Genomic DNA, 13,158 nt, shown 5'->3' on the forward strand with positions numbered 1-13,158 from the left:
GGACGGGCTTCCACGGCGGCAAAGAGCAAAACAAAGCTCACCACAAGTAGGGCAACAACGAAACGTTGGCGTGTGATGATTTCTCTGGCCATGATTACTGGAGAATATTGGAGTCACTGGGTTCTAATGAGTCGAATGATTTTGCTTGGAGTTATAAAATTGTGTAAAGTAGGGTTTGGTATTTATAGAGAGAGAAATACGGTAAGCTTGTTTTGTTTGACTAAAAAACGGAGGAATGTAATATAGTTTGAATTTTAGTGCCCGTTCAAACGCGTCTGAGAACTGGTTTCATGAGAGGAAGCATGAACAAAATTGAAACCCTAATGGAGAAAGATTCAAAGTTTGAAGAGGAAATTAAATTGAAAAATAGGACTGAATAACTAGCTGGATGTAGTATAATTTGAATACTTGTACCCAGTCATTCAGTCGTTCAAGTTTATCTAGGTTTGACCAATATTTTCTCTTAAGCATCATGGCCTAAATTTGTTTGAAATATGTATGCACACAGAAGAGTATTTGATTTAGTGCTAGTCATGCATGCATGCGTTAAATATTTGACTTGTTACAGATACAACTCTCACTAGTTAATTAATTTCGAGTAGATAATTAATTAGTTTTAGTTAAGGACTAGTTAAGCACCGAACCTGGTAGCGTAGACTTGTAACTACGTAGAGTATTAAAACGATTGATGGGTGATGAAGCCTTGGTCAAGCGAGATCATGGTGTTTGAAATTTATTCACTAATCTTGTAAAGTCACTTTAAGCACGCTCTAAGCCTCTCGCATTAGTAGGCCATCCTTACTAGCGGGGTAGCAAACAAGGGACTTAGTTAAACGCTCCAATACGTCGTTGATTAATATTAGGGTTCATGCTGTATATATGCGACTTCATGTTCATTCAAACATGTTCTATATAATCATTACATATACAAGTAAAAATCTAAAAAAAAATTAAAACATGTTTATGATCTTATATATAGCAGTTGATCTATTCAGCAGGAAAATGCATACATAGCGAGGTACAACTTTTTTAAAAAGAGCTGATTTCCACACACATTTTTTAGATTTTTATGCACCGTTCTTTATTTTTGACCATTAGAGTAATTAAATAAAACGAAAACAACTAATATGATTAAACATGAGTGTGTCTGTTAAAAAAAGACGTGTGTATTTAGCATTTCCGTTACGTAAACAACTCAAAAGGATAAAATTGGACTTTTAAATTCTATGCTGCCAAACAAGCTTTGAATATTTTGCTTTGAGTGTTTATAATTTTGCGTTTGATTCGACTTATATCAATATATCCATCAATTTACTTTGGCCAAACCATATGAAATCATGCACGACTAAAGTTTCAACAGTTGAATTTTTTCATCTATATCTTTTAATTGATGAATTTCAAAAAAATGTGTTTTTATTCTGCCTGAAATAAGGTGTTATTGGTAAAGAAGATTAATATATAGGGACAAAAACCGCATTATATTTTTCTAAGTAAACGACGTTGATCCTACAAGTCAACAACTTGCTTCATCTTCAAGGCAGGAAAAAATAGGTGCTTACTTGTTGTTCAAGGAAAAAAAAACGACTAAATGTGCATTATGCTCAGTCAAACCCAGCTAGCTAGCCTACTTCTTTTGACAAAAAATTTATATATAAAAAATAAATAAATAAATAAGGACCTAAATGTACACGCATATTTCATTTTTCAAGATAGTACCCAAAAATCTGAAAAGAAAGAAGACCATGTTAGAATCACTAATAACTATTGACTGTGTCTTACAACGTTAGTTCATTCATGCTTGTTTGAAAGTTATTTTAAAATAATTAAAAATGCTTTTAGAGAAAATATTTTTGAGTTCTAAAAGTACTTGAAATGTTTCATTAAGTGTTTTTTCAGGATTCACTTGCATTTTTACGAATGATTGGTTTCAAAAACATTTTCATCAAAAGTGCTTTTAATCATTTTAAAAGCACTTCTAAATGAGTCCTCAATTTCTTTTTTTTATAAACAATAACGTTAGTGAGTTAAATTATTAATTGTTAGGGGGTAGGAGGATCTATGGGGATCAAACCCGAACCAAAGTTCATAAACATAATTGTTTTCTAGCACTCTAATAAAGCGTCATATGCGATTCATTTTATAGGTTTGGACAAGCCAATCTGTTTAATTAAACAAATGATAATAAAAAAATTCCCCCATAATTAACCCGGAATTGATAATATAAATTAAACATATGATTAATCAGAAACAGTCAATTCCCGCCAGTGACAGATAGAATTACGTAAACTACAACATTTCCAATATTACCCTCATCGCATCCAGTTATCATTGACCTGGCTCCCGCGCCACAGCGGACCCTCTTTGGTAAACTCACCAAATTCGACCGTTAAAACTTCGCTGGTTCTCCGATTAACACCTGGCAGCCGGTTCCCGGTGAAATACATTTCACCTCCAGCGAGAATTCCGTTACAAATCGACCTATATTTGTCTCCCTCAAACTCCTCGCTCCCGGATCAGAAAATCCAGAGAGCAATCGATCGAGAGAGGGCGTTAGGGTTTGCAGAAAGAGAGAGATTTAGGGATTTTACCCAAATCGAAAATCCTTAAATCTTTCTCCTTCTCCGCCCAATTTTCCCTCTGATTTCCGAGCCCTAATTTTCACCTAATTTTCCCAATTTTCGGTTTTGAATGGCATCAAAAATAGCGTACGATGCCGTTCCGAATCCGAAAACGGACTCCGCCGCGGAATCCGATGACGGTGAGGAATTGATGCTCGCGAGGAGAAGCGGGTGCTGTTTCTGGATCCCTTGCTTTGGATCCGAACCCTCCTCTCCCGACGGGTCGTGGGAGCGGATCCGTTCCACCGGCGACTACGAGGGTCTGTGGTGGAACCGCGGCTGGAAGAAGATCCGGGAGTGGTCGGAGCTCCTCGCGGGTCCCAAGTGGAAGACCTTCATCCGGCGGTTCAACAAAAACAACCCCAGGCGGTCCGTGAAATTCCAATACGACCCCATGAGTTACGCCCTCAACTTCGACGAAGGACCGGGGCAGAACGGTAATTTGAGTGATGATTATTTGTACAAGGATTTCTCGTGCCGGTACGCGTCAATTCCGGCGTCGGCCAAGTCGTCGATGGATTTGAGTAACGACTCACCCTCCTTGACGTGAGAGTCACGTGATGAGCGGATGTAGAGAGGGTGTGAAAGAAAGCAGAGGAAATTGATGGTGGGTGTTCGGTGCGCTGCGCGCTGGGTTGTGCGGGAGAGTTGACGGCGGAGGAGAATAGAGGAGCGCGGCGGCGTTTGATTATTTTGCTATTTAGGAAGCCGTGACTGTTGGTTAAATTGGAAAATGTACGATCAGATTTTTTTCATTGTTTCATTTGTTCATTTAATTAATAAATGGCAGGTCCTTCATGAAATATTGATTCCCGACTAAAATTTATATATTAGAGTCTCTGGTTGGAAGTGTGTATGTTGGTTCGGAAAGTTCTTCAATGCTTGTGCTACTACACAAAAACTTGCATGCAACTGAGACGTCGTGATGTCGGTCTCCAAGCTTACCGACATCATGGGCATTAACTTGACATTTCTGTTGTATGTAAGTTGTTTTTGTGGTACTGACTTGATTGTTGTCTTTTATGCCTCATTTGGTTTCTAAGATTGAAGTAGAACAGATAACTCATAAGATTCAAGGATAATAAAAGTAAAGGTAAATGGTCACTTAGTACTAAGGTTTAGTCGTATTTTTCTTCACTTGTCGCCAAAGGCGAATTCGAACCACATTATTACTAGCCTATTGTGAAGCTTAACTCATTCACCCACCACTTTAGTGTAGATAATATCGTTTATTAAAAAAAAAAAGGGGACCACATGGTGGCTTTGCCACGCCAGTCCACTCTTCCAGGTGCTAGGAAGACTCATAGAGGCATTTCAACATCCTCTGACTACCATCGTATGATTCATTAGCGCCATAAATCGAACTCAAAACGTGCCGTATAGAATACAGACCTAGAATTTGTTCCCAACTAGATCTTGAGAGGATTAGACATGCAAACAATTATTCATATAATCATCGTATTTTGAAGGGGATTTGGAATAATAGCTCTAACTTTCTTTAATAAGTACATCTTCTACCTTTAAGTTTTGAATACTTTCGATATTATCTACACTAAGGGTGGCCAAGTTGGCTAAGTTTCATAATAGGCTAGCTATAATAATTTGGTTCGAAGTCATCTTTGACGAAAATTGAACTTAAAACTTCTTATTTACAAATAAAGAAGAATACCACTAGACCTCTTCTACCTTTAAATTGACCACAATTACTTTATTTCTACCTTCGATGTACCTTAAATATGTCGGGTTATCCACCTTATCTAATCCTAATGGGGAAACGAGAGTTTAGACTTTTACTAGGGATTTGCTTTGCGTGCTTGTGTGTGGTGTTTTGACAAGGAAGGCATCCACAAAGCCACGAGCACGGGCAAGTTGCTTATCTCTTCTTTCCGCGTGTCATCCCTATCTCCATCATCACCACTTTTCTTATCTTCCTTTCCATCATTATATTTTCTCTCTTTCTCCAAGCACCAAACCAGTATTATTATCTTTTGTCAACGAGTAAATTGTAACTATGGTCCCTTAACTTTAACTCAATTTGAGCAATTGTCTCTCAACTAAAAATCCATTACCATTGGTCTCTCAACTCATCAAAACGTGCAGCTATTGTCCCTTAACTAAAAATCCATTACCATTGGTCCCTCAACTTTAATTAAACTGGAGAAATTGTCCCTTAACTTTAACCCAATTGTAGCAATGTTCTTTTCAACATAACTCGTTTTGACAAATTTTTTGATGTAGTTGACGAAAATGACCATAATTACACACTTTGATGAGTTAAGGGACCCTAATTATATCAATGGTTATTCCAACATAACTTATTTTGACAAAATTTTGACGAAATTGATGAAAATGACTATAGCTACACATTTTGATAAGTTGAGGGACCAATGGTAATAGATTTTTAGTTGAGAGGCCATTGCTCCAATTTGATTAAAGTTAAGGGATCATTGCTACAATTTACCCTTTGTCAACATTCATTCAGAGTCGAGTGATGAGTAGTATAGTGAGATGAAGATATACTTCCGGTTGGTGAAGACAAACTTCTGATTATCTCATGTGATGGTCCTTGATCAGATGACTGAGATACCGGCAAATCAACTTAGCTCGACATTTTTACAAACATCGACCCTTACTCAATTGGGCACCGAAACGCTATTGGTTATCAAGATTGCTCAATTGATCATTTAGAATTTGACTACCTTAGTTTTCCACAAAACGCTTTCAGCTCTCCTAAAAACACCGTCAAACGAGCACTAATTAACTTGTACCATACAATTGTACAAGGGGCAAGTCACAAATGTATATCGATTTTCAACGCACGAACTTAGCTATAGCGTATGTACAAGGGACAAATCCCTAATCTATCTTATCTTGCGATCTTCGTTGCGCGGACATCTCTATTGTACTTATCAAGGGGAATATGTGGACCCAAAAATACATAAAAGAGGCGTCTTCACACTTTTATTTATTCGTTGGTGCATTGGTGACAGTGTGATCCTTTTGACCCACAAAAAAAATCTGCATATTCCAATTTAATCCCAAAGTAAACACATAAAGTAGTACCATTCAAATTTGTTTCTTGAAACTACCAAATAACCAACCAGTGGTTGGTGATGAACTTTATGTTTGAATTTTACAGAATGCATTTTGAATTCAATTATTGACGTGTGTGAATTACACGATAATCATCAGAGAAGGACAAAATGCTTCTAGGTACCTTTTCGACTTCTGAAAAAGTAAACTACTGATCTTTAAAAAAACACAAAATCTATTTTTTGGTACAGCCTCTTTAATTTTTTTTTTTTTTTGTAACAATATTCTTAGTAGTTAGGAGTCAGTTCAGTTGACAACTCTTCTCCCAAAACAAAATCACCGTTTATAGTTAATTATTATTATTATTTTTTTATATCTTGTTTGAGTTAGTACAAAATACAATGTGGAAACCTCAACTTTTTTGCTTGTTATTTTAGCACAAATTTTTGAAAATTATGAGGGGAATTTTGATTTCAACATGGCCACATGGGAATGGACAAGGATTGTCTTCCCTCCACTTCCGGTGTCCTCTTCGTGCCCTCTTGTTTTGTGTGATCATGGTTAAGTCATGTTAATATTTTATATTATTTTTTTTATAGATATAATAAGTAAAAAATAAATAATAATATAAAATATTAACATAACTTAACTGTGATCACACAAACAAAATGACACGAGAAAGACACCAAAGTGGAGGGCAAACAATCATGGGAATGGCAAAAAAGTGAGACCCTACTACACCCAATTTTTGAATAAAAGGGTATCATTTCCCAAGAAGCAAAAGATTCTGTCAGTCTGTCACACAGCTTTCATGGATCCCCACTTTCTGCACTCTTCAGCTTCCCTGCCCCTTACTATCATTCAATCCGGAGATTAGGAAAAACATGAAGAAATGCATGAGAAAAAAAATGCGGGAGTGAAAATCCGGGAAATGATCATCTCCGGATTTCTTCTTTCTAATTCATTAAATTAAGAAATTTGTACTATTGAAAATTGATTCAACGAATGAAGTTATTATAAATTTTAAAATGCATCTCTGTATGTAACCGTTTGATCAAATTTCAATGGTACGGATTCCCTGATTTGGTGAATTAGGAGGAAGGGATCCGAAGAGAATCATTTCCAAAAATCACTACCCGACCAATCAAAAAGCAAGAAAAGGAAAATGCATTTGATTTGACCCCTAGCAATAGAGATATTTTTCAAATTCTAACTACTTGTACTAGTACACTTGGTATATCAAGTTGTGCCTGGCACTAGGGCTGGGCACGGGACGGGCCGGGCCCAAATTTGGAGGGACCGGACCGGACCCATATGAAAACACAATGGGGAGGGTCGGGGCGAGTAATGGGATTTCAAATTTTGGAACCAGACCTAACTTGACCCGTTTGAAACGGGTCGATTTGGGCCGGGTCCACGGGTCCTAGCACAGAAAGGAACGAACTGAAGCCTAAAGCTTGTGTTCCTCAGCAAATAAAAGAAAACCATACCAACGCGTAGATCAAGATCCAAAGTATCAGATAAAACAACAACACATAGATTCCAAACACATCATTCAACCAAATTAAGCATGGGTAATCTATGAATTATTGAAAAAATGGGCTTAAGATCTTCTCTGAGGATAGGTTCTTCGTTGGGATTGAAGAAATGGGTGTGGACAGAGATAGTAGTAGTAGGTGAAACAAGAACCTTGAGCGCTTCTTTGAGGATAGGTTCTTTGTTAGGATTGAAGAAAAACGCCTTAATTCCATTGCCTTTCCCCAAACGCAATTTTCTACAGCTGCTGCTTCGGTGATGTCGGTGGTTTAATAAACCTAGGCAGGCCACTGTTACCCAATTGTCAATTACTCATCAAAATTGATTAGCAGATGAGTAAGAATAGGAAAAAGAAAAGTTCAGGTCGTCATATTATTTGCTCACCAGTGCACACGAAGAAGATTCACAATAAACAGAGACATGTTGACCAACTTGAACTCCTGATGCTGTCTTCTCGTGTTGATGGTTCATAATTCTCGATGCCGATGGACTTATCGTCAGCCATGGCAGTCCAGTCTTGGATCGTGGCGATGAGGTCGTCGACTGAGTCAAGAGTCATGTGTAACTGGGCGAGTCGGACCAGATTGGGTGGTCAACAGCCGAGTTAAGCCTATCGTCTTCTCCGATCTGGAGCTTCTGTGATGTTGACGCAGTCGAGGGGTGGGAGGGAGAAGAGAACAAGAACAGAGAAAAAAGTGGGGGAAATCTGGGAGTGGGGGAAGATGACTGAAAAGGTAAAGCAATTGCTTTGTTATGGTAGAACGGGTCGGTTCGGGGCCCCGACATTCTCAAATTCTGGAACTGCCCCGCCCCTGAAGATACCCTTTCCCCGCCCCGCCCCGCCCCGTTTTGTCTCTACCAAATTTGGCCCCGCCCCGAACCCGCCCCGAATCAACAATACCCGCCCCTACCCGCGGGTCCTGTACCCGTTTGCCCAGCCCTACCCGGCACAACGACTAATTTCTCGTTGCCATAGATTGGCTCATGAAAATTGTCAATTGAGACCTTTAAGGGCAAAGGTCAAAACCTTCAATAGGAGAATCGTTGCTTAAAAGTTAAAACCAGCATTGATTGGATTGTTCTTTATCTCAAATTATCTTTTGCCAAATAAGGATCTTGGAGAAAAACATATACAGAAGACAGAAAACATGAAGTTCTAACTGCAAACAATTTAGAGCTAAATCCATGGATACCATTACGAATGAACTACAACAACATTTGGTTTTCCAACCTACATAACCTCCGCAACTTTGAAATTGCGTTAAACACTTAAACAAATGCGCGAAAGCGCAATCCATGTGACAAGATTAACGCAAATCTCCCACAACCTTGGCATAGAACATATCTCAGCTGCCAGCATTTTCATTCCCTAACATTAGAAAACCCCTTCTTCACAAGACATTATATCTGGTTTTAAAAAAAGTACGCGATATGGTACGCGATCAATCATCACAAGTACAGAATTAGCATTACAAAAATTTTGGAAAGGCGAAACTAGACTTAAGGCGTAACACACTTTGATCATTGGATTAATAAGCAACCATGGAAACTATAAAGAATATACCTCTCATTCTGGTTGCGTTCTATTCATCCATGGCAAGTCTGTGTTAAGAGACGAAGGCATGCCCATCTGTGTATCTGTCGAGCTTGAAAACTTGCCCTTCTTCGACCAGAGCCAGATCTTGGAAACAGAATAGCTTTCACCCTTAGTCACACTGCTGATCTTCTTTCCCTCCATGTCACTATCAATTGAAAGATTACCATTGTTTTCTATCCCTCTTGTTGGCTTTACATTGCGGCCTTGTTGATCATTTGATAAGGGAACCCGAAGTTCTGAATCATTAAGCACATACTGATACGAACCCATTGAAAAACATCTTCTTGCATCCAATCTACTGCTACTACCCTCTCCTCCTCCCGTCTCCCCTACCTCAGCATCTACCTTTCTAAATTTGCCGAGTCTCACAGGCAAGATCCCCTTATCGACAACAATTTCCTCAATGTCCATGGTTTTTTGCCTTGAAGCGAACCTGTTTTCTCCATTACCAGGATACCCTTCTTCTTCTCTATAGTCATCAAAATCAAAAATTGGGTTTTCAACCGAGTACTCGGGATTAAAAAGGGTACTCCTACAAAGAGGACATGTTGAATTTGACAGTAGCCAAGTATCTATACAGTTGATATGGAAAGCATGGTTACACGTAGGGAGCAATCTGAGCTTGTCCTTCTCGGTAAACTCACAAAGGCAAACAGAACAATCGAACGGCTCTTTCGCACCCACAATATCACGATACTGGAAAACAGGAAGAGCGTCGATAAATGCTTGATCTAGACCAGAATCATGAAGGTGGAAGAGCTGCTGCAGCTGTCTCTGAAGAACATCAGCAGTAGACATTTCTGGGTACCGATTAGACTGAGAAGAAGCTGAGGAAGACGGGTGCTTAGTAAGGAATCGAACGAGCAGGTGGAGCAAACCGGAGATGAAAAACAGCACAGCCAGAATCACTATTATAAAAAGCAAAGCAGGACTAATTCTTGAACCGGATGATGACGGTGGTGATGGATTCGAGTTCGATTCACTACGAAAAGTTCCAGCATACGGGGGTGAAGATTGAAGAGAAAAAGGAGGAGGGTAGCTCAAATAACCATCTTTAACCTGGATTTGATGCTGAACCCAAGACATCTTCAAATGAGTGTGCCCAGAAAACCATCTAAGATCTTTCCCCTCTGCCATTCGAGGTATCATATCGCTTTCTGATACAAGTGATATTGGGGAGGGTGAAATCAAACACCGGAGCTCGGGTGCAAGGGCGAATGCTATTAACCAACTACGCTACGAGCTCCTTCCATGTTCATACATATCATTACAACCAATGACCATGCTCTTCTCTCTACTCAGAGATCAATCAAACACAAACCCAATCATTTTTCATGGGATTAACGCCAAATTCAATCACTTTTTGCAGTTCTTCTTCCATCACCACCAGATTTCCATCCCCAACTTTTTTTTTGTTTTTCTGCAGATAAATACCAATATTTTTATCTAACTTGTATTGTCGGTATGTATGCTTTCAATTTTCATAACAAATCGACTGATAACGCAACAGAATCTGACAAAAATAATGCGGAATAAAAAAATGGAGCATACCTAACTTGATTCTTCTGAGGAATCCACCATTTTCATGTAATTTTCAAAAGCTCTGCAGCAAAACGACGCTCTTTGCTGCCCTTCCAAGTTGCAGCAGAGAAGAAGAAACCCTAAAGACTCCGGCCTTTTGATTCCGGTGGTAAGTGTACAGCGGAAAGAAGAGGAAAGTGAAGTTGGGTTTCTCTTTCTCTCTCCAAAAGTGTCACTTTCTCTCTCTAGAGTTCTTGATTGATGGAAGCAGAGAGCGCCAGAAGGGTGACAGTGGCGAGAGTTCCAAAAGTGCCAAAAAGGAAAACTAACGTTTAGCTCCCACGTGCTTAAGGGAGCGCGTGGGGATTGTAGGGTCAACCGTAAGCGACAAAGTGCTTAACCCCGCAACCATGGGCTTCGAGGTGGGCCTGGGCTTGAACTCAAAATGGCTTGTCTGTATTCCGGTGGATTAGGGTGTAGGATAACGAACCAGCCAACCAGGTTCTAGGGCACATCCAAGTGGCTGAGTTTTGTAAAAAATCAAAATATTTTGGTAGCATTAGAGATGTGACAGTGACACCCTACTCCATTTTGAACCTAATTATGTGCGCCATTTCTGGTGATGGATTTAGAAGTAAGTAGGTCAGTTGGTGAAGATAATTTTGTATTTTTTTAATAGATGTTTTGTTATTAATATGTTATTGACACGTGATCGCTATTGTATGATGGTCCCGTCATTTTTTTTCTTTGTTATACAAATGATATTTTGTTTTAAACTAATCTAAATTAAAGAGAGAGAAATTTGAACTCGAGTATAACTAGGATTAAAATTAAAAGGACGTGAGAGAAGTAATTTGGGGTGTGTGAATATAATCTCCCTATTCTATTTTAAACCAATCTCAGTCTAGTGCTATTGTCATTTCAATGTTAAAAGAGTTTAGAAGTGCGATTCTTTTCTCCATGTTGATAAAGAAAACGTGAAGTGTAAGTTATGAGTGCAACTTTACATTCAGCTAATCTGTTACAATTTTTCAACATTTTAGGTTAATGATATTACGTGCATGATGGTTAATTGGGTGTGCCTTTAAAGCATAAAGTTGTGAATGCATACGTTATCTTAAGTTTAAAGGCAATTAGGTAATTAGGTGAGGGTTTTGGATTGCAATCATAATTTAGTTGGAAAATGATAAGAAAGATGACAAAATAATTTAGGGAGTCTTTTGCCTGCAGTTAGGTACATAATCCCAAGGCTAGTCTGGCCAGATGTCTCTCTCTCCCTAGTCAATCTCTTCATCTGTTAGTTGAACAAGTATAATTGCCATTTGATGATGTTTAATTTGCCACGCAAACTATCGGGTACACTGTAGAGAGAATAATAACAATGGCGTGTGCATAAGATCAATTTAGGCGGGTGTATAATCACATTGGTTAAAGAGGATATGCTTCCCTTTATGTGTCCAAGTTCAAATCTTTCTCTATTTATATACTAGCATTTGCTTACACACTTTGGTCTCGTTTGACAGCTCGGACTGTACTGACTATTTCGTTCGGATAAGATAAATAGTCATCGGATAGTACTGACTAAATTAGTCGAACGTTTGATGCAGTATTGGATTAATGACTGTATTATTTATACTGTGTTTGGTACTACAAGAGAAAAAAAATCAACAATTCTATTCAGTAAACCACAACAGAGCAATACTTCAACACCCAATCAACAATTCAACAACCCTAGTCCAAAATTATTCACACATATATGGAGCACAATTCCAGAAGTTCAGCTCCACCCCTAGGTCCCCCAGGTCCCGCACTCGATTACAGTTCTCCAAATGTTGCAGCGGAAATTGGATTGGACAAATAGATAGGAATAAAGAAGTAAAATTTTAATATCATTCAACGAAATTGTTCATAATTTTCGTCATCCAGCCAAAATCAAATTTGGGGAAAGCGAAAAGGGGCTAGGTTTGGGTGGAGAAGGTAGAGAAGAAGAAGAAATTTGCAGGTGGGGTTGGATGGCAAAATTGGGGAAAATGAAAAAGGGCTGGGTTTGGGTGAAGCAGGTAGAGAAGAAGAAGAAATTTGCAGGTGGGGTTGGATGGCAAAATTGGGGAAAATGAAAAGGGTTGGGTTTGGGCGGAACAGATGGAGAAGAAGAAGAAATTTGTAGTAACAAAATTGGGGAAAATGAAAAGGGGTTAGGTTTAGGCAGAACAGATAGAGAAGAAGAAGAAATTTGCAGGTGGGGTTGGATAGAGAAATTGCGGAAAGCGAAGAGGGGTTGGTTTTGGCCGGAGCAGGGAGGGGATGAGGAGGAGGAGAAGAAGACACAGGGCGCGATGCGAGACGGGAAGGAGAGAGCGGAGGAAACAAAACTACCCGACTAATAATACAGAGGATTTTGGGAGGATAATTTAGCAGACGTACACCGTATAAAACGTGTGGGGCCAGTTTAATTAATCAGGGTACTATTTAGTACAAATTTGCATCAAACACCTGCATTCATACTATTTATCCTATCCGGTGTGTTATACGAGCTGCCAAACGAGGCCTTTATGTGTATGAACACATTTTTTTTAGAAAATGAGAAGGAGAGAGGGAGGGGCGGGGGAGAGAGAGAGAGAACGTAAGGGAAGTGAGAGGATTTTGTTTTTGGTTTTGTTTTTTAATTTTAAATATTAGAGATATTTTAACATCTATATAGGTGAGGCTTCAATAAAAAATAGTAAAATTTGGACATGTGAAATTAAATTATTGCCCATCATTTTTTGTGTGTGATAGAAAATTAAGTTGTCTTTTCACGATCTTTTGGTTGATAAAAAGAATTTCATTAATTAATAGAGATATATTATTTGT

General features: G+C 38.7%; 2 protein-coding genes across 2 annotated transcripts; one reads left to right on the forward strand and one right to left on the reverse strand.

Annotated features, from left to right (window-relative positions):
* The first annotated feature begins 2,340 nt into the window (after positions 1-2,340).
* On the forward strand, positions 2,341-3,421 carry LOC126583562 (uncharacterized). The gene has a single exon (XM_050247987.1). The coding sequence runs from the start codon at positions 2,689-2,691 to the stop codon at positions 3,166-3,168; it is 480 nt and encodes a 159-aa protein (XP_050103944.1). The 5' UTR covers positions 2,341-2,688; the 3' UTR covers positions 3,169-3,421.
* A 3,727-nt stretch (positions 3,422-7,148) lies between these two features.
* On the reverse strand, positions 7,149-10,628 carry LOC126583551 (RING-H2 finger protein ATL46-like). Its single transcript, XM_050247971.1, has 3 exons — positions 10,336-10,628; positions 7,572-10,204; positions 7,149-7,477 (listed from the first exon to the last, which is right to left on the reverse strand). The coding sequence occupies exon 2, from the start codon at positions 9,931-9,933 to the stop codon at positions 8,755-8,757; it is 1,179 nt and encodes a 392-aa protein (XP_050103928.1). The 5' UTR covers positions 9,934-10,204; positions 10,336-10,628; the 3' UTR covers positions 7,149-7,477; positions 7,572-8,754.
* Positions 10,629-13,158: the final 2,530 nt, after the last annotated feature.

The sequence above is a fragment of the Malus sylvestris genome, chromosome 9 (assembly GCF_916048215.2).
Source record: "Malus sylvestris chromosome 9, drMalSylv7.2, whole genome shotgun sequence".
In the NCBI taxonomy this organism is placed as follows: Eukaryota; Viridiplantae; Streptophyta; class Magnoliopsida; order Rosales; family Rosaceae; genus Malus; species Malus sylvestris.